The sequence below is a fragment of the Sebastes umbrosus genome, chromosome 16, assembly GCF_015220745.1.
Source record: "Sebastes umbrosus isolate fSebUmb1 chromosome 16, fSebUmb1.pri, whole genome shotgun sequence".
Lineage (NCBI taxonomy): Eukaryota > Metazoa > Chordata > Actinopteri > Perciformes > Sebastidae > Sebastes > Sebastes umbrosus.
In genome coordinates this window covers 21,114,735-21,136,572 of record NC_051284.1, presented here as the reverse complement: position 1 = coordinate 21,136,572, position 21,838 = coordinate 21,114,735, and the positions used below count along the sequence as shown (strand labels likewise).

The 21,838-nt window shown below is 41.3% G+C and overlaps 1 protein-coding gene across 2 annotated transcripts in view; it reads right to left on the bottom strand.

The window, feature by feature from the left end:
- The window catches only part of asap2a (ArfGAP with SH3 domain, ankyrin repeat and PH domain 2a), a 63,895-nt gene extending 46,891 nt beyond the window's left edge, over positions 1-17,004 (bottom strand). For both annotated transcript variants that reach the window (XM_037746683.1, XM_037746684.1), the window contains exon 1: positions 16,410-17,004. In XM_037746683.1, the coding sequence (XP_037602611.1) occupies positions 16,410-16,535 (126 nt within the window). In that variant the 5' untranslated portion in view covers positions 16,536-17,004. The remainder of the gene's footprint in view (positions 1-16,409) is intronic.
- Between the last annotated feature and the right edge of the window lie 4,834 nt (positions 17,005-21,838).

Genomic DNA, 21,838 nt, shown 5'->3' with positions numbered 1-21,838 from the left:
CTGAATGAGAAGGTACAACTGTTTTAGATATATGATACGAGTACAGAGATGAATAAAATGCGAATCAAAAAAAGCAAGAGTAAATCCTGAAGTTTTCCCTCTCCCATGCTTCATAACCACCTCCTGTTGGCCCTTCAGTTACCACAACCACCTTTGGGTGGGGAAAAATACAGCGTAAGCAGACAAGAGCCCCAAAATAGACGACTAATTTCTGTATAAAGTAGCATTTTCGACCCCTGTCACAGGGCAAAGCATAGCTGATTAAAGCGAGAACTCCGACCAGAGCAAATTAATCCAATGTGCTCGGCCCAACATTTGCCAAGGTCTTCACAAACAAAACAAGAAGGGGAAATCAGCAAAAGAAGGTCAATAAGTCTTCACATAGTGCAGCCATTGTCCACTGTCTGAGTTGTTCACACGAAACACCGAAAGTCCCTTCACACGGCTACAACCCATGAAGAATGCAAAGCTAATTCTGGATTACAAACGAAATAGTAGGGAAATTTGTTTTGGATGGGTTTCCCCTAAAAATTATTATTAAATTAATTTGTTCGGTCTATGAAAAATCATAAAATAGTGGAAAATGCACATCAAAAGCTCACGTGCAAGGTCTTCTAAACGCAATATGTTCAGCTTACAATCAAACAAAATTCTGATTAATCATTTGGTCTAAAAAATGTCAGAAAATAGTGAAAAATCCCAGTTTCTCAAAGTCCAAGATGTCTTTCATTGTCTTGTTTTGTCCAAAACCCCAAAATATTCACTTTAATATGATATGAAACAGAGAACAGCAGAAACTCTACATATTTGAGAGGCTGAAAACTCCATTTTCTGACATTTTTGCATGAAAAATTACTTTTACAATTAATCAATTATCAAAATAGTTGGTTATTTTTCTGTCGATCGACTTATCGTTGCAGCTCTAAAATACTCATTTCAGCTCTAGTGTCACTGAAAAAGACGGGGGAGTGTTTGTATGCATGAAAGAGAGAGGTAAGCATCTCCACAGCAGGAATTATACTTAAATGATGATTTTAATCCCTTAAATAAAATAACAATCTGGTCTTCCTCAATGACAAAAGGCTATTTAAGTAATCCAACACTAAGCTCCCGCGAAACAAAGGCTGACTTCACATGAAAACAGAGGGGACGGGGAGGAGGGCAAGACGCCGCTGACTACAAGAAAAGTCCAGCTAACCGGCCTGTTTTATCGTAGTGCTCTCCGCCTCCTACTCTGCTGTCTGAGGAAGAAAGACATTCCTGGATGATTGCACGCTGGAGTGACTGACAGACAAGACAGAGAGCCGGCCCCATTGTTCCTTCCGACTAACTATCCGCTGATGACAGCATGTCTGCTTGGCAAGACGCTGTCCCACTTTTCTCCGAGGCCCCATCACCATACAGAGCACACACACATGTCCAATTTTAACAATCTAAGCAATCCTCCCCGTCTGTAGTATTACTATTGTCATCACCACACACTTTTTTTTTTAAACCTGACACACACATACATGTGGGTTGTGTCTGGTGCCTCCTTATAACTTGTCTAGTAACCTTGCTTAACCCTTTAAGCCTTCCTTCTGCGACAGTCATACAAGGAAACAGTCTGCTGCAAACTGTGGAAATCAGGCAAATAAGAAGTGTGGGATGCAATTATCCAATTTATTCGGCGCATGTGTGGGTATAGTATCTGTGACGGCTGTGGTGGGTTGTGATCCATGTTTTATGGAGGTGCCAGACGATCAAACTTCAAACCCAAACAAACTTCACTCCTCAAAGAAAACTACTAAAACATCTAAGAGCGTGTTAAAGGGGGAAAGCTCTTGTATAACTCACTCACCCAGTAGGAACATAAATAAAAAAGCCCTGGTTTTTATGCGAAAATCATGGGCAAGACTTGACATCGCGTTAATCATATTTATTTCACCAGAGCGGTGAGGTCGGCCCACACGGTTTGGAGGAGCAGCAGAAAGTGAAACTGGATCCCTCAGCGAGACGGGGTTTAATCCATTTTTCTCTTTGATCAATTTTCAGATCAATAATTGCCACTGGCGGTGACACATTTACAATATCAGTCCTTTATACCCAAGCATCACTCCGCAATATTACAGATGAGCTGTGATATTTTCACAAAAACCATATGGCATCTGAGTGAAAGCGGTTAACAGCTTGGACCACCAGCAGTGTATATAGTAAAGCAGTCCATTATTGGAACCATCAAAATGATAACACCATTGTTGGGTGTCATTCAAATCAATGTAGCAGGATGGTCAGAGCGGGCGGCCATTTCTATGTGTGCTGTTGCCATTGCCTTGTAGCGGGCCAACATCCGTATAAACTAAACCAACTTATGGCAATTCACTGAGGTGAGGTTTTGCTGTAACGACCAAACGAGCAGTGGAGTAATAAGTCATGTTAAGAAGCACAGAGATCCAGAATAAATGAGTACATTTAACAACTTAATGCTTAACCCAAACACTGTTGTCACAGCGTAGGAAGGCACATTGCTATCGCCAGATGAGTGACAACTATGTTTGGCTCATTTTCTGTAACTAACGTAGCATTAAGCATGGTGGGATTAAGTAGTGGACAGCTTGCTAGTTAGCTAGATTGCTAATTCAGCGGGCTGATGGCCAGCAGCTGGCTGGGACTAAAGGCGAATTCAGACCGGGCGGTAACGAAGTGCAGCTTGCCACAATAATTAAATTTTTTCTGGGGGCGGGAGGTGTATACATGCGTTTCAGGCGGGAAGAAATTCTTTGTAACATAGGTCAACATGTCACAGGATCTGTTTACTGATTGGCTGTGTGTGTACTCTCTGGCCACACTTTGCCGCAGTATCAAACTGCCGCAGCTTTTCATAGACATTGCAAAGCAGCACGCCGTAGGCTGCACTTTGCCGCTGCTCTGGTGTGAAATCGGCATAATGCCGTGTTCACAGTACAAGCGGTCCTTCCGCCTCACTCCGGAGCTGCGTCCATTCTCTTCCCGACAAGATGCGTCCACGCTTCACACTACAACCCCACTGATGTGAGTTCTGTTGTTGTCACCATAACAACTAACAACAATCGCCATTTTCTTTTGTACTAGTCAAATGACCACGGAAAACAGTTCAATGTCTGTTCTATGGTATTAACAATAGCTTTGTTTGTTGTTAACGTTCATAATGATAGTTTTGGGGCCTTTGGAGGGACAGACTGTCAGTGTTGCCAACTTGGCAACTTTCTCTGTAGATTTAGGGACTTTCTGAGCTAGTGCTGCTGGCTTCTTTCATTGGAAAAGAGTTGGATACACTGGGATGTTTTTTCCGGTTGGATAATTTTAAAAATCTAACGTACTAGTTATTCAAGATTACCAACCCTAGCCTTAAATCACCTGAAAGCAATCTATGGAGAATTTCCCTGTAAAAATGAACATAACTCCATATCATTAGTAGGCAGTCTTGTCCACTTCACTACATTACAGAATGAGACACGTCAGCTTTCCTGCAGGTGTGGCGTTAAAGTGGTCGCCTTCTGCTGGCTGGCCAGCTCACAGCCCAGACACTGAGCTCCACATGTGGCACAGTAAGGGTAAACACAGGAAGGCACTCTCTCTACCTCAACATCCACAGAGGAAAAGCTGTGACTCATTCAAAACATATGTCAAATATACAGTTCGAGCCTGCAGGCATCAAAGTGAAGAAGGCAGATCCCTGAAGAAGCTCGACTCAAGCTGTTCACTGTAGCTGCCTGCTTAAGATAGCCCCCACTGTAACTACAGTCAGAGTCCATTCAATGGACCCAGAACTACAAATTAACTGTAAGAGAAAAAAAATATATATCTGAAAACACCCTTTCAAGTGTTTCATTCACAACTTTTCTCCATGCTGAGTGAGTAAAGTCAATATTGGGATAGAAGTGGGCTCCATCGAGCCGACCGCTAACAGGCCATGGTTGCAGGGTTTCTCTGTTCTCTCAGACAGCTGAGATGTGTAGAGTCAGCCTGGCCCGGGGGGACGGCATGGAAAACTCCAGCATGCAAATTCAAGTGGGAGTGTTGGGTCAAAGTGAAAGGGAGGGGGAGGGTGCTTTTTACTATGTCATAAGACTGTCTGACACAAGCTCATTAACAAACACACAAAAACACAGATATTGAAACTTCATTTTTGTGACTGAACTCCATGATTGACAGAAAACTAGTAGGATATGATTTGTTTTTCTTGCCTGGCTGCCAAGTTATTCAATCATCTCATCTACCTACAAGCCTTCTGGTATTTTAGCACCAGGACACTTTGGGATTTACAGCTCCTCCGTGAGCACTACAAAGACCACAGTTGGACCAGAGCCTCGACCGCCAGCTGCCAGAAGTCACACTGGGATGACAACATCAACTGCAGCGCTTAAAGTGTTTGAGAAAACAAACTTTCATGTTAACTGCTGAGGCGTTGTTCAGGGCGTTTTACAAGGTGAGAGACCCGGGCAGAACTTTCTGTTTCCGTTTGGTTTTTCCCCCAGACGGCTGGTGATAATTCTTTTTTGTGTCTAGTCTGAAGACGCTGACTTATCAGAGCTCCGATCTGTTATTTCTTCAACCATCCTTCATCCAAAACTTTAAAAAAGGAGGGTTACACATGCGTCAGGCCCTTTAACACCATGGATAAAAATCACAGTGGAGACCTGATGGCGCCAAGTTTAAAACCTCTTAAAACGGTCTCCCCGACTTTGAGGGGAGTCTTTAATGAAGTTTATAAAATAGCAGGAGACTGATAAAAACCAAGTTGGAAGGAGGGGCCCGGAAAATAAGGACCAAATGGGCTGCACTTTGAGGGAGGAAAAAAAAAATCCTCTGACTTCACCTTGGAGTCTCTCTTTGGCTCTTTTCACATTAGACGTACGTGTCAACCTCGTGGTGTCAAAGCAGTAGCGCCAGAGGCAAAGTGCCCAACAGTTACCGCACAGTTTCTGTAGAGTGTGATGATGCCTGAGAGAGACAGAGGGGAAAATGACCTGCTTTCTCCTGGAAAACGCTGCAGTAAAACACTACAAAGAGCATAACTGTGTGTGTGTGTGCGTGTGTGTGTGTGTGTGTGTGTGTGAGAGCTCACTTCAGTCGCACAAAAAAAAAAAAGGCTTCATTTCATAGAAGTCCTTTTGAACTCCGCTGGGAACTTACACCATGAAAAGAGTATCCCTTGATGTAAACCCAGTCCTTTAATGAAACCGAGACAATCTGAAGGGTCTAAGACTTCAGGAGAACTTCACCAACAGTCTCTTCAGATAAAACTTGCATGGGTAAAATGAGAGTGGGTTTCATTTCAAATAGTGTTTTTTCGGTGTTACAACTCTTGCAATCTCTAAAGATGCTTGCTACTGTGCAAAACACAGACTAAGGCTACATCCACGCTAATACATTTTCGTTTTAAAAAGCATAACTTTTGCTAAGTTAACGCCTAGCGTCCACACAACTCCAGCGTTTTAGAAACCCTAAAACAGAGACGCTGCTGTTTGTAAACCTGCTTCGTCACGCCCCTATCACGTGACAGGTTTCGGTGTACAACATGGATGACAAGTTACAAGTGTTGCTGACCTTATTGTCTATGCTAGCAGCTTTTGTGCAGTTAAATTCTGAATTTTATAAAGCAACTTCTGTCTGCATGCGCAGGAGGCAAGCTATTATTCGAGCGGCGTGTCCAGCAGCATTATCATCCCTATGGAGCGGACGTTTGAAGGCACAATTTGCAGCTTTGAGGAGGGCGATGGACATTAAACAGAGGACATTCTTTTGTTATCTCTGCTTGATAGAGCAGGACCTAAGTTAGGCTATAGTAACCTAGTAACAACCTCTTTTTCTATTTGAAAAATAAAACTTTTTTTCACTAAATGATTCACTGTTTGAGTGTGTGTGTGTGAAGAAAAGATAGAAGGAGAACTTAAGTATTAAAAGAAGACCTTTTATTATAGGAAGTACAACTGTTGTATTTTGTAACTAAGCAACCAGTTAGGCAATAGGCAAATCTGCTTCCTGTTTACACCAACACGCACATGACCAGTGTACATGAATGGTCATGAGATATACGTTTTCAGGCGCATTAGTATGGATGGAGATTATTGCTAAAACGCTTGTGTGTACGGAGATCGCGTTTTAATACAAAAACGCATTAGTGAGGATGTAGCCTAATTCAAAATGTTAATGAGCAAAGTCTCTTGACACAAAAATTCCTTTTTGCAGCATCATACAACTAATCAAGTTTTGGTCCCAGCTGAGTCAAAAGCAATCAGACTAAAACTCCCTTTCAAAGCCTCCAAGGAGTTCAAAACAGTTCCCCAACAGAGAAGAAGAAGTCTCGGTCTGTTCGCTGAGTCAAAGTGACAGCAGGACAACACAACTGTGAGGATTCACCCCTCCCAAACCTCACCCTGGCCCCAAGCAGAGCCCAGTGGCCAGGACTACAAATCAATGGTGGAGTTCATTAATGAAGAGGCAGGGCCCGTCAGGGAACAATGGCCGCCAACAGGAGCCGTCTCAGACAATCTGGGCCAGGACACTCTGATGGATGAGATGAGCTTTACGTTCCCATTTACCCCCAGTGCCCCTAGTGTCCAACCCCCTAACCTCTGTGTCGGACAGGAAGCAGCCAGCCTTTCACCTCGATCCCCTATAACACCATGCTGGACGGAGAGTTTCACCATCATTGTCAAGCCAACAACCCTCCAAACCAAACAGACACACCAGGACTGACAATTGCTTCCACATAATCTTGGAAATAAATTCACTCCCAGCATTCACACCCAATGAGGATAAGACGGTGTACAAGAGTGAGTAAAATCATATCACATCCAAACAGTCAAAGCCTGTCAGGGGATAGGAGACATCATGGCTTTGAATCGATTGGGACAGGACCGTGACCTTCGCCCTCGGTAAATCCATGGGGAGGGCTGCTGCATCATAATGAGGGCCGGGTCAGAGCCTGTCTCTGGGTGATAACACAGACTACCCAAGCCTGGAGGCTGGAGAGACACCTCTCATTTCAAACAAAGATGCCATTGGAAACACTGAGGTCCCACAGAGGAGGAGGATGAGAAGGGGCATTGCTATAACCAAAGTTAGGATGATCCACCACTGAAGCTGCAAGTTGGAATCCCAGACTAGGGGGGTTGTGGTACATGTATTCTTCCTGAACTGTTCGGTACAAAATATCAGCTCAGTACACAACATGTTTCTGTTCAATAGGCCCTCTGATCCAACATATTTTTGTCTTATTAATCCTATATAGTCTAATTACTAGGGCTGTCACAAGAACCAAACCAGTATCAAGTTGATGCCAGTTAACGTTAACAGAGGTTTCATTGAGTTACATTATGATGCATTCAAGATATATTCAGTAAGAAATGGTTATTGTGCAAAGGTAAATTATAACATTATCATGATGTGTTCAAATGTAATCTTGTAAAATTAAGTTTTTGGCGAGAAAAGCTGAAGAGCTGCCAGAGTTTGAGCTGCCACATCACCCGTTTGGGATCATTTCCAAAACTATAACCTATCTGCATAACAGGTTGTTGCAGAACAAAACACTTGCTCATTACTACGGCTGCTTTGTGCTGAAATGTCTCATTAATAGTGGAACGATTTATGGCTGATGTGTTAACAACTGAAGGCAAGTGTGCTCTCGTAACTCTTCTCCATGTGTCGGTCTGATGCTGGAGTATAGTTCCCGAGCCAAAGGGAAAGTCTGGCCTTCTTCTGCCCTGAATCCTCCCCCCATTCCAGGCAAGGTTGGCGGGAACGGCTGTGGTCTGGCTGGGGACAACAGCTGCCCCCCTGCAACAGGTGGCCTGGAGGAAAGTTTTAACAAGACTCCAGACAGTAGGATTATCGATGCAGGGACAATCCACATTTAATAGCTTTAGGGACACACGGATGGATCTATAAGCTCTAACGCACACATGGCCTAAATGTGCAGTCTGGCCCAAGTGTGCAGTCCAAACCCCCCAGACACTCTTGCCAGTCTTCAGTATACCACCTAAGAAGCTTAATGCTTCCTATAATTGAAATGGGATTTCTGGCAGGATCACTGCAGTTCTGTCCCCTCGCTTCGCCCTCAACTTTACATCCGCTGTCCCCGCTGTCCCTTGACTTTGCCTTACTGTAGTTAATGTACCAGAGTAGGCCAAGTACAAGCCAACTACGCACATTAATCCAAATCCTGAGCGAGAACTCTTGGTTTGAGCGATAAGCAAGTTAGAGTCAAGCTGGAAATTAAATGAGATATCATCTTGTGTTGAAAGAAGATATGGGTTCACGTCAAGTTAAAGCATGTACCCAAAACACCCAGTGGCTTGAGATTAAGCTTAGAAGTGCTATAAAGAGATGAGAGACTAAAGACGCTCACAGCAGGCACTCAAGTTCATTGAGAGTCTACTTACTACTTTACAAGCCCCATTACCGTGTTGTACACCAACATAAGGAGAGTTTGAAATAGTCCGTGAGAACCAGACTGGAGGCTGGTGCGGCCTGCACAGCCAGTGCCGACAGTTGCCCGTGGATGCTGCGAATACCGTCGCCATTCCTAGAGGTACCCCCCTAATAACCTCTCAACAAAATCAAGCGGCAAGGCGGCATGCCATACGAGTGCATAGCTGGCATACCAGTGTGATGGACCTCTGTTGGATGAAATAATAGCTAGATGGAAGAGTAATGACGCTAGCCTTCAGGACTGAGTCACCCTCAACCCCCCCTTCAATACCAGTAATGACCCATGAAAAGCTGACAGGGCTATAAATAACCGTTATTCATGGGCGAAAAATGAATAAACTGGACAAAGGGGTATTGGACAGAGGGAGAGGCCTACTGGATGGGTGGGTTTCTGGCACTATATAAGGGAGAATTAGACCATGCAGCAGCTCTGTTTTCTCTCTACAGACCTACGATTAGTGCAGTGTTGTTGATGGTTATTTTTTTTAGGATCCCGACAGCTTCAAAAATAATCAAGTCCTTTCTCCAAAAACACTCTTTGGAGAGACGTCTTTCTCTCTTTGAAAGGATCCCAAATCATCAACGGGATCATTTGAAACAGTTTTTAAAGACATGAATGGTCAGTTTCCTTTCATGAAGATTTGAATGGTATTCTGTATTGTATTATTGTTATGTTTTGTGTGTTTGTCTATTGAGTTGTGTGTATTTTTACAAAAGGTCCAGTGTTGCAAACTAACTTAGTTTATTAATTCTGTGGTATGTGGTATTGGTTGATGCAATGTACTTGTCACTGTAAAAATAATCATTAAGTAAATATACAGGGCTGGAGAGATAGGCATGCTGAGGACATCATGAACAGACCCATAAACTTTTGTTTACAAACTGTGGAAATGTATGTTGTAAGTAGGCCTAATAATGAAATGCATACAAAAATACATTTGAAAGGGGATATATTACCAAGATATACGTATAGATATAAATATATCCAAGACACATGCAATGCTCATGTCATGCAATTGCTGAATTAGGGTACGCCCCCTTTTTTTGGTCCAATTCAGGCACTGGATATTTGCATTTATGCATCAACAACAGGGGATGCCCAAGACGGCATTACAAGCATTCACTCTACCTGTCTAGCAACTGTAAATTACCAATCTGTCATGAAAGATGTCTCTGTCTGAGCAACTCTATGCAGCTGCCAGACTGATCAAAGGGCTACACTGCTGACGGTACAAAAACTTGTCTTGAATGTCAAGTAGTGCTGGTTGTTGTGCAGCAACAAGCCCTAATACTGTACTCAGCAGTCTTCTGCAGTCTACTGTATGAGTCAGATCCGCTCCACACTCATTGTATTCAGTTCAAGGGCTGTTGATGTAATACACACAATGATCCTAATAACTGATCCACTCTGCCAGAGAATTAATTCACCATTGAAAGCTTTTAACGCCTGCCAAGACTGCTCAGTGAGCCGTAAGTGCAACACGGTGATATTACAGAAATGTATTCATACCTGAACTAGAGGTGGATGCACTTGAGTTTTGTTCAAGGAGACAACTCTATTGATTGCATCATTTTAGGAATCTCTCTCTCTCTCTTTGCCGGGCAGGATTCAGTAACTGGGGCATAAAAACAGTCACAAAAATAGACCTAAGACGACTACAGCGTGTGCCAGTTTCTGGCCTCAGACAGACAACCCCATGAGTTTTTCTTAGGCGAGACAAAAGCACTGGGGCACTTTCATCACGATCAATACTGAACACCGAGGTCAGCTCAGCCCTCGGGGGGCGATGCCTCCTTCAAAATGGAACTTGCGAGGTCATGTTTTTAACACGGAAAGTTGAGCACACACAATTGGCTTTGTGTTGTAGTGGTTTCAAAGTCATGCAAAGTTGGGCAACTGACAAAGAAATATGGAGGTCACCCTTTTCAAATATGGAGAATTAGTTTGTGTATTCTGCAATTCTGCTATGTGTTTTCGGCATTTCAATGTCACACTTATAAACCAAAGAAGAAAAAGACTAATTTGGACAAGATGTAAACGAGTCATTCAAACTAATTTCAAATCAGAAATTGAATTTAACACAAAACATCTGACAAAATGATTGCTGTCAGGACTGGATCATAACATTCCCAATGAACTAGAGTATTTACTACTTGCCAGCTAAATTTAAATGTTGAGGGGAAAACCAGATCACCAGACCAACCAGAAAAAGATATTTAATTGGGACATTTCACATGGTCATCCCTGAGCCACGGAGCTGATCTTTCTATTTAATGTGAACGATTTTCATTCATTTTTCAGAATAGGCTACTTTGTGACATTCAGGATATTAAATAAGTTTGTAAGGAATAACTATGGTGTAGAACTTTATGTATAATTTAAACAAAAGACAAAGATCCCTATGTGCACAGTTACGCTCAAGAAGATTACCGTTACCCCTAGAGACCGGCGGGTTTAATGCCACAGAGGAAGAGCGACTGTTTGTTGTGTGAGCTAGGTGAAATTGAGAATGAGGTTCACTTTTGGTTTTACTGTCCTATCTTCCAGGACATAAGAAATGTACTTTTTTAGTAAAAACTTCTTCCGTTTGTGTGACAATGGCCCTGTTCAAACCTGGCATTAACCTGCGTCCTGAGTGATTGCATCACAAAGTGGACAGCTTTAAATACGTCTGTTCACACCTGGCATTAGAATGAGTCTCCACATGCGTCTTGAGTGACTACTGTTGATCCGATCCCACTTAGTAGTAGTAAACACATGGATAATACAGCAGACGTTGTGACGTAAGATTACATGAATGTCAGTAGTACTATCCTACATATTCGCAAATTGGGTGCATTTTAATAACATCAAAATATAGTTGTGCTTCAGGGAGGGAACCTTTTTTGTAGCGGATTTTATTTGCCAAGCTTCGGAGAGAAGGCAGAATATTTTCTTTAAGACCGAACTGTTGACGCTGTTTGACCACTGCAACTGTATTTTTGGTGTTTTATAAACCCATGAGGGTTGGGCACTTTACGTGCATGACACGAAAATAAAGAAATTAACTAGATCCTAGAGCTCTTATTTCTGAAAAGGTTGGACAGAATGGAGGAAGAAGGGGCCATGTTTCACAGGAGCACACAGGGGGGTCATCATGACATAAAGCCTGACATCCTCTTACTGGATAAACAGGTTTTTATTGCTGTGGTTTTACCAACACACACACAAACAAGCTCTCTGCATGGCCTCTTAATAGCCAACAGTTTAAACCTACAAGCCTAATTAAGGTTGTGTCAGATGCAATTAAGTTTAGAAAGAAGTAATTACACAACATTTGTGGACCCATTTACATAAATCCTCTTGGAGTGCTTGGGTCTCCTCTCCTGTTAATGTGTTTAAAGGCTTCCTGCAAACAAACAGACCATGAGGTCAGTTTTAAAGGTGTTTTAAGAAGGTGAGGCTATAAGAGCATCAGCTATTTTAAACAAGCTTAAAAGTGCACGAGAGTCGACTGAACTGACAAAATGCGCTCTACTTGGATGTGTTTACGTCTACTATATTGTTGAAATACACCACACTGTTTTTAGGATCCGAGTCTGACATATCTGCCGGTAATGGTGATTTTAAACATGACGTGTGGACTACCAGACACACAGTACAGGGGTATGTAAAGGGTTTGCGTCCCTGTTCTGTTATCGTTGGTAACAGGATTGAGGAGCAGAACCTCTATGTAGTTTGCACCAAATAGAAAAGCAGCACTTGAGCCATCTGGCACAGCAGATTTACACATTAATCACACTCCTCTACTAACAAATTAATCTCCCTTGTCAACAACTTACACCCACACAAAATGTAAACTTATGTCAGAACAGAATAGATGTATTGGTGATTTCGAGAGTGACCAAATGTAAGGCTTTGCTTAAAGGGGAACTCAACACATTAAAGTGTATTTACTGGTCTCGACGGGGCTATTTAATGTGTGGAAAAAGGCTGTATAAAGCCTTTTGAGGCTCCAGAGGGAGCAGTGTGATAAATTATCTAGTGACGTAATGTTGATTAGATCTGAAGAAATCTGAAAATTTAAAAAACCTGGCCGGGGGTGTGGAGTTAGAGAGAAGTGAGCTTTACCAGACGTCTGTAGTTCACTCCTCATCACTGCTTGAGGCTGGCGGCTACATTAACTGATACTACTGCAGCATAACACACCTGAATCTCAGACTGAACTGTCAGCGGTCAAGTTGCATTGTGGGTAATGTAGGTGCCAGGTTTTTAACAAGGAAGAGGAATGCGTGGAATATAGAAGACCATATGTCTGGTTCTTCTGCATCGATTTTGTGTGTAGGATTTAGCAACATCTAGCATTGAGGTTGCAGATTGAAACCTCTCCCGTGTGCTAAGCGTGTAGTAGAACTACGGTGGCCGACTTGAAAACCTGAATGGCCCTCTCTAGAAACGGTTGTTGTAAGAGTATGGTAGATCATTTGGAGCAGATAGCAGAGTGAGTGCGTAGTGTGTTTGTACGTGGGAAGTGAGTGGTGAAGCAAGAGAGAGAGAGAGAGAGAGGCGGTGAATGCATGTGAGTGAAACAAGTGAGCTAGTGGAGCAGAAGACTGAGTTGGTTTAGCTCTGAGAATATCAAATGAATGAACAGTGGAAGTTGCAGTTTATGTAGAAATCAATACTGCAGCTCCTCAAGACCAACAGAGGTTTCCCGTGTCTTGTTTCCTGGCGGCTGAGTGGAGTGACGGGGGGGTCAACTCCGGAGCGATTAACGTCATCTACTCCGGCCCAAGCAGGAAAAGTTAACACAGTGTTTGGTTTGTCAGTTCTGGGCTACTGTAGAAACTGTGAACTGTGAAGAGGACCCGCTCCCTATGTAGATATAAACGGCTCATTCTAAAGGTAACAAAAACACAACAATTCTTATTTTCAGGTGATCTTGCACTAAAGAAAACATACTTAATAATATATTCCATTTCTGCCAATAGATCCCCCTAAATGCTACACACTGGTCCTTTAAATTGTCCATCATTTACCAAAAAACAACAATAGGGCAACAGAAGATTGTGTACGAAAAAAAAATCTTGAATCTTGCAACATCAAAACTCATAGGTGCCAATTCACAAAACAAGAACGTCTTCTGAAATGATCCACCAGCCCACTGCAGCATCACAGAACAACTGTGCTGCTGCTCCAATCCGCCCATCCTCAACTGTCAGTTCAAGGGTAAAAGCTAAGAAGTGAGTGCTTGTATAACAAACTGCTGTTCTTTGAGAAGGTCAGAATCAGCACAATGCTGAAAACAGCAAAATGTGATATGTATATATTCATTTAGTCTCCATGAATATACAGAATACGGACGTATCATTATACTGAAGGGTGAAGGAGTCATCCTCTTGTCAAAATGTTCAAGAAACACTAACAGGAATATATATAACAGTAGATTTTAAAAACTTCATAAAATACCAGCTACTTGTGGACGCCTGTGTATATGTACATATGCAAATGTGCTTTTGTTTGTGTGCGTGTGTTTGAGACAATAAGAGGAAGTGTTCTCCCGTCCACTGCGGTGTTTAATTGGTCAAACAGATCAAAGTGAGCGAGGACTTGTTGACCCAACAATGAGGCCTTGTGTTGCTTGTGCCCGAGGGTGGGCATGTCAATGTGAAACACCAACACGCTACTCCACATCTCTGCGACAACAACAACAACAACTCAGCAGCTTCAACTGCAGCTCATCACTAAAACAAAAGTTGCTGAATTTGATTCTCAACCAAAACCTCACAAGCCACCAATTACTGCTGAGCTACTATTTAAAAAAAAAAAAAAAAGTAAAATCCACACACGTATTTGCTTACTTCTACAGAAAAAGCACATTCCACTCTTAGCAGTGCAAATCCCTCCCAGTAGCAGAGTAATTGCTATTTTAAAACCAGCAGAGGTTTGAATGAAACGGTGTGTAGCAGAAAAGGTGTCTGACGCCCAAGTGAAGCACCTGTCAGGCTGAGCAGGTGTATGTCTGGCTGCCGGGCTCAGCCCTCCACAAACACAGGTTAAAAATTAAGTAGGAGTAAAGCTGACATTAGACGGCGACGACTTATCTCGTCTCTGCACCAATCATGTGTCTGTTTTTACAAGGTGTAGCACACGAAATTGTCACAATTCCATTCAGATGTTCCCACAAGTGAAATCAGGAGTAAACTTTCCTCACAGGACATCTTAACATCTACAACAAGCGTAACCTAACCTAACTATCAGAGTAGCCGAGACACACTAACACACATAAGCTGCTCATGTGGGAAATTCTATTTTTACCACCAGGCAGGGCGAGGCTCTACCATACAGCACACAAAGTAGGGAAACTATAACAAGAGAGGGAGGGAGGCGGTGGAGGGCTGACAGGGAACAAAGCGGAAGTGTCCTTCCTCCTGATGACCTGCAACACAAAGTGTTCTCTGTGCACATATACAGTACGATGCAGCTGTAAACAGGGAACACAGAGTGACATTTCCCCCTCTATCACTGTTGGAATTAATATTTAACCAAAATACCTGCATTGATCACTACGGAAAAGTGGTGTAGATCTCTAGCAGTCTCTTTATTGTCATTCTGTTTCTTAATGTTTCTCCTGTTTTTGCCTGTGCTGTGTAAAAGGACATGCATGTCTGTCTGTTCTGGAAGAGGGATCCCTCCTCTGTTGCTCTTCCTTTTCTCCCCATTAAAGGGTCATTTTTGAGAGTTTTTCCTCATCCAAATTGGCGGATAGATGGGGTCAGATGTTGGAAGGACTGTAAAGCCCTTTGAGGCAAATTTGTGATGTATAATTTTGAGCTATATATATGTATGTTTCATATTGTGAGACATTTCTTATTGCTTACGATTAGAGGTGTCAAAGTTAACGTGATAATAAGGCGTTAACGCAAATTCCTTTAAACGCCACTAATTTCTTTAACGCAACTTGAGATTTTAAGGTTGTAGCGGGCTCCGTTTTTAAAGCTAGACTAAAGATACTGGTATCATATGAAACTAGAAAACCTAAGGAATCCATTGGTACCAACCATGTCATACTAGGTAATAATAACGCTCCAAAATTACACTACATTCTGGGGAGGAAAAAACTGGCATGGCCATTTTCAAAGGGGTCCCCTTGACCTCTGACCTTGAGATATGTGAATGAAAATGGGTTCTATGGGTACCCACAAGTCTCCCCTTTACAGACATGCCCACTTTATGATAATCACATGCAGTTTGGGGCAAGTCATAGTCAAGTCAGCACACTGACAGCTGTTGTTGCCTGTTGGGCTGCAGTTTGCCATGTTATGATTTGAGCATATTTGTTTATGCTAAATGCAGTACCTGTGAGGGTTTATGGACAATATGTACCATATTGTTTTGTGCTGTTAATTGATTTCCAATAATAAATATATACATATGTTTGCATAAAGCAAGCATATTTGCCCATTCCCATGTTCGTAAGAGTATTAAATACTTGACAAATCCCCCTTTAAGGCACATTTTGAACAGGTAAAAAATTTGAAATATTGTATAAATCAATAGTATAAGGGACATACTGATAACAACATGAGTATAGGAAAAATATCCATGCAATATATATGATAATAGGCTATTAAATATAACTGATTATTTCACTATACCTGCTCTTGCTGGCTAATCTTTAAGGTGGACAGAACAAATTGAACTTCTTGATGAAAGCTACTGTATAATGGCACACTAGAGATCCAGTACAGTAATAAAAAAAAAAAAATCTTAATGGCTGAGCTGGTTTGAATGGGAATATGGAGCACATGAGGGATGAATAAGAGGTGCACTGGAGGGCAGTTTACAAATTGAACAAGAGGTCACCTCACAACTGACTGAGCTGATATAAAATTTAAAAAACATTATGTAAATATCATGGAAGGATAACATTTAAGAGGGAATATTGTTCTTATTTTGGTGGGAAGTCACTCACCTCCTCCAGAGCAGTCACTGTATTCCTGCAGTGGGACATCCTGGTGGTGAAGTTAGAGGCAGTGGGTGATTTATAATCTTCATTTGTCTCTGCCACAAACTCTGAAACTGTGATTTGGTCCGGCATAATTAATCCTTGTGTGCTGGGAATAAGAATAAGAATAATAAGAATAACTTTTTTTGTAATCCCAGTTGGAGTTTTAGGAGAGAAAAGTTCACAGCAGCAGCAGCAGCAGCAGTAGTAGTGTCTCTGAAGGTAAATGCTGGTAGTAAACCATCTCTGGGTATCTTTATGTTCCCTTGTTTGCTCCCAACACGATCCAGTGCAGCGGTGGAAGCACGCTGGCTGGCTGGAGGAGACGCACCGCGTTGTGCGCACAAGGTGATGGGATGAAGATATCACCTCCTGGATTCAAACCCACTACTCTCTTTCCATTCAATGTTCACTTGTCGTCCTTTTTGGTCACGGAAGAAAGTGAAGCTTTTCCTCGGTGTTATTCCCAAACCTCCAACTTCTTCCTCCTCCTGTTTGCCCGGGGAAACAACAAGCAAGCAGGCGCTTTCAACCGGGAGCGCACAAGAAATTGACAAAGGTAGAGAGGAGGGGATTCAATGGAAGCGCAGCAGCCAATCAGGAGCGCCGGGCTGGTAATTGAGAGCCAATCAGGAGCCGTGGAAGGCGTGAACTCATGCTGCCTTCAAATGCTCCTCGTAAACTGTGTAACTTTTTGCAATGTGTGGCATTTATGCCCCTTAACTGATTTACCAATCTAAAGTTTCACCAGGGTATACAGAATAATTTCAACACCTCATGAAAAGGGGCTTAAAGATTGTATGTGTAATGTTATGTAAATTTAAAAAAACATAACTAACACTCAATAAATCTAAATCTCAATAACACTTAAAAACACTGCTACTAATGTGGGATATTTGGCACATCATTAGCTTAAATGCTTAAGTGCTTGTTATCCTTAGGACATTTTAAAAGGAAATTATCATTACATTAAATTAATGATGTCTAATTATCTTTTGATATGTTTAAATGTGTTTTCTCTTCGTTTTTTGTAAGTATTTCATTATTTTTATTGGATTGTTTTCCACTGTTTGGTTAGGTTTTTCCTGCACATTTTGTGTACTTCTTGTTGTTCTTTAACTTTTGTTGTATTTTTAAAATTATGTTAGTTTAGATCTTTCTTCAAAATAAAAAAAATGCTAGTCAGCAGCATTTTTCAGCAAACAAACAACAAAAGTGTGGCAGTCAGCACTTCAATATGTAGGCTAAGCTATATTAGATTTTGAAAATAATCAACATAAAAAAGAGCAAATGGTAAAATATATATACAGTGTATATATATATACACTGTATATTAAACACATGAGGAGTCTTGAAAATTAAGAGAATAAATGCCAGATTAAATTGAATACATTTCTCAAAAGTGTTTACATTAGGCCTACTTTTCGAAAAAAAAAAACTCAGTCGTATAGTAGTGTGTCTGAAAGCGGTTATGTTTATGTTTTAAAGTACTGACCAACTGCATGTAAACTGTTTTATAGTATCAAACTACTGTAGTGCATATAAACTAGTTGTTTTTGTTATTTAGTCAAATTTTGTTACCTACCCTCCTTTCTCATTGGTTTCTTGTGTCCATGTAAATATAGACAATGATTCTAGGATTGATTCCCAGTTATGGTCATCTGTGAAGGCGTTAGCAGCTGAGATTTGTTGAGATCTTGATTGATGGAGCTTATTGGCAGCAGTAGGTTACATATAGGAGTAAATAAGTGTCTTTGTCTGTAGTAGGGTTGTAACGGTATGAGATTTTCACAGTACGATGACCATCTTGGAAAATATCACAGTTTCACGGTGTATGGTATTGCACTATTATTATAGTAGTTGTAGTAGTAGTAGTAGTTACAATGACACTTGAAGGAATGAGAACAGAAATGTAATAATAAACAAACCTGAAGTAGGAATTACAAAACCTGATTTAAAAAAATAGCATTTAAATATAATATCTTATATGACTGAAGCATGTTAGTTTACATGTTAGCAGTCATATGTTAAATTAACAACTAAATGAAAAATATCATCAGCTGTGAGCTTTCAAAATAATGTCCTATTGATGTTAATACTGTAAGTGCACGACAGAGCAGCCAGACTGCTCCTGTCTTCTGTATCTTTAACTCACACACACATATGAGTGATAAGCATATGTATACATGGTATGATAACCATCAATTTTAATACCGCGGTATACCATGGCCTGCATACCGTTACAATCCTAGTCTTTAGACAGCGTTAATGGTATAAATGCCCCTATTACTATGTGCATTCAAAGCACTTTTGGAAAGAAAATAGAGCCCGTATTATGGTAACTTGTGGGTTGCAATTGTTAAAGAATACTTCAAAAATCAAAAAAAAAGAAAAGTTATAGTGTTAGGAAGAAGACAATTGATGAATTGAAGTTTAGTTTATTTCATAGAAATAAAATATATTCTATTTCTATGGTTTATTTATTCTGCAAACATTGCTACTCATGTGACACCTACAGCATGTTAAATAAAACAGGTCTATATCTCACAAAACATATGCAAAATGCCAATAGTAAAATGCATCAAATTCCATGTTGCCATACCCTCCATGCTCTAAGAATCACAATTCATTAACTCAGATGTAACACAAATTTTCTAAATCAATTTTCCACTCTTTTGGGCACATGATTAATCCATTGCAGTGCAGGCTGTGTGTAATCAAAATATTTCCCACGGAACTTAAATGCAGCATCTTGATTACAGCACCACTACTTGTTTCTCTCTTAAGGTGGAGAAGCAGCACTGTGAGAGAATGATGCAGTGTCATAGTGTGAGTGAGTGTTTCTGTTGCAAATGTCTGTAATGTATGCTTTCTTTCTGTTATGCTAAAATGTGAAATGTACATAATATAGAGTTTGGTCTGTACACCCCTTGATAATGTCAACTGTTCAAAGAGTTCATTATCTGCATCTCCTGGATTCATCATACAGAGACCACAACAAGACAAATGATGCATAAACCCCTGCACAACACTGTAAATAATGTTTTATTTTTTTCCATTGTGTGACATCACAATGTATCAGATAAAAAGCCCCAGAGTTTAGATGAAAGTAACCACTGCAATATGGGAGAATATGTTTATTATTTATTTATTGTTTATTTGTATCTCCCAAAATCCTGTTGGGAAAAGTCAGAGGAGAAAGCAAACAAACTTGTGAAGACTCTCTCCCTTGCCTGAATTTTTTGTCAACAGGAGCTTGAAACAACTGCAGCCTCTGCTCCCAGAGTGCTTGTGTGTTTTTTTTCTGGGCTTTGGGATGAAAAATCTGCTGATGCTTCCCAGCTCATTCAGCCCCGGCAGGACGGCTACCGGTATAAATAGTATCACAGCGGCCGAGGCAAAACCCCGGGCAGCCTTTAAATCACAAACTGGGCAGTGTTCACACATTCTTTCAGCTCTGCAGCGTCTCCTGGCAAGCTGTTAAATGAAGAGCCTGAGACCCAGGCTGACCCTGACTGGCTACTCGGGCCTCAACTCCCTTATGAAATGAATACACACACTCCCGGCGGACATCTGCTATCCAGAGACAGAACGGCTCAGTCAGTGAGGTCAGCAGAACCAAACAACACACGCCTTCCTCTTCACCACTTACACGGCTTCATATTTTCAGAAACATCTGCCTTTCTAAATGCAGCTTTTATCCTCTAAATCAAGACCAAACCAGCCTAAAAATACCTAAACTGTTAGTGCTGCGTCAATTTCTGTTGCTGAAGAACAGCACTGGAAAGGTGAACAGGGTCATCCAGCAGGTACAGGTTGGGATCATAATATGAATAGCTAATTTTTTTAATATTTCATGGGACCTGGAAAAGCACAACCAGGCATATCAATGAGGGATCATAAAAAAGCAGCTCAAGGAAACACTGTTAAAATGTACTGTACATAAATAATCCATACTCTACTTTTATTGTATCATATAATCTACAAAGCCTCATAAAAACCAGCTGGATTTGCTAAACAGAAAGCCTCATTCACCAGCAGCGCTCATCCTCAATATAGACCTTATTTGCATGCCAGCAACTTACATCCTTGAGTAACAAGTCAGACTGATAGTTTCAAGATTCAAGACGTCACTCTGGTTATACAAGTACAACTGTGTGAAATTCTTTTGCAGGGAGGCTCCATTAAAAGAACAGTGTGTAACATTTCAGGGGATCTATTAGCAGAAGTGGAATATAATACTCATAACTATGTTTTCATTAGTGTGTAATCACCTGAAACTAAGAATTGTTGTGTTTTCGTTAGCTTAGAATGAGTCCTTCATATCTAAATAGGGAGCGGGTCCTCTTCATGGAGTCCGTCATGTTGCTCTGCCATGTTTCTACAGAAGCCCAGAACAAGCCAACCAAACACTGGCTCTAGAGAGAGCCTTTCCTGTTTTTACGTTACCTGAAGGCCACCGTAGTTCTCCGACACGTTTATTAAACTGCGGTAACGTGAGTTGCAGAGTGCAAAACCGTGGTACTGCCAGTTGCCGTCTGACTTCTGTGTTCCTAAAGTAGTGTCATTATGGAAAGGATGGCCTCTGAGCGAGGTGAACAATGTCACCACGGTTTTGCACTTGGTCTTGGAAAGGGAGGAGTGAGCGGAGGGGAACTCAGTTGGTTGCAATCTGCAACCACACCGCTCGATGTTGCCAAATCCTACATACTGTACCTTTAAAGAAAAAGTTGTTGGATGTGCTGTGGTCACGACAGATTAGTGATTTAATGAGAAATCAAACTGAAAGTGTCTGTTATATTCACTGCTTTGGTGCACAATGTACTATTTTCACTTTCCTTTAAAACCAAAAGCATGAAAAAGTGAAACCAAATGCAGCCAGGCAGCTGCAGATAGTCAAAGCACATGTCATACTGTACACAAAGACCCTCTTGGAAAAGATGCTTGTAATTTGGATTGTGAACTTCACCAGAACAGAGCACAGGCTGTGTCAGTATACAAACATCCAATATACTGATTTGAATGTTAGCAGGAACAGACAGCATGTTAGAGCAATAAAGGGGACGGAGGTTTGAGTTGGAGTCACTTTTTCCTAATTACACTGCCATGACATCATGATTGTGTAACAGGTGGGATAACCGCACAATCCAGCCGCTTATGTTTCAAATAAGTGGAATGAAAGACTTCTTTGTTTAGAATAATTAGCAGCTAATGCTAACCATTCTGCAGTGGAAAACTTTCCAACATGCAAGTGGATGAAATGGAATATATCGTATGCCTAGCTCAGGTCCAAACACTCTTATCTCAGCTTCTCATAGATCATAGACCACATTACTAACGAAATACTACAATAAAGAAGAAGCTTGTTACACAAATGAGGTGGCTGCACATAGGCA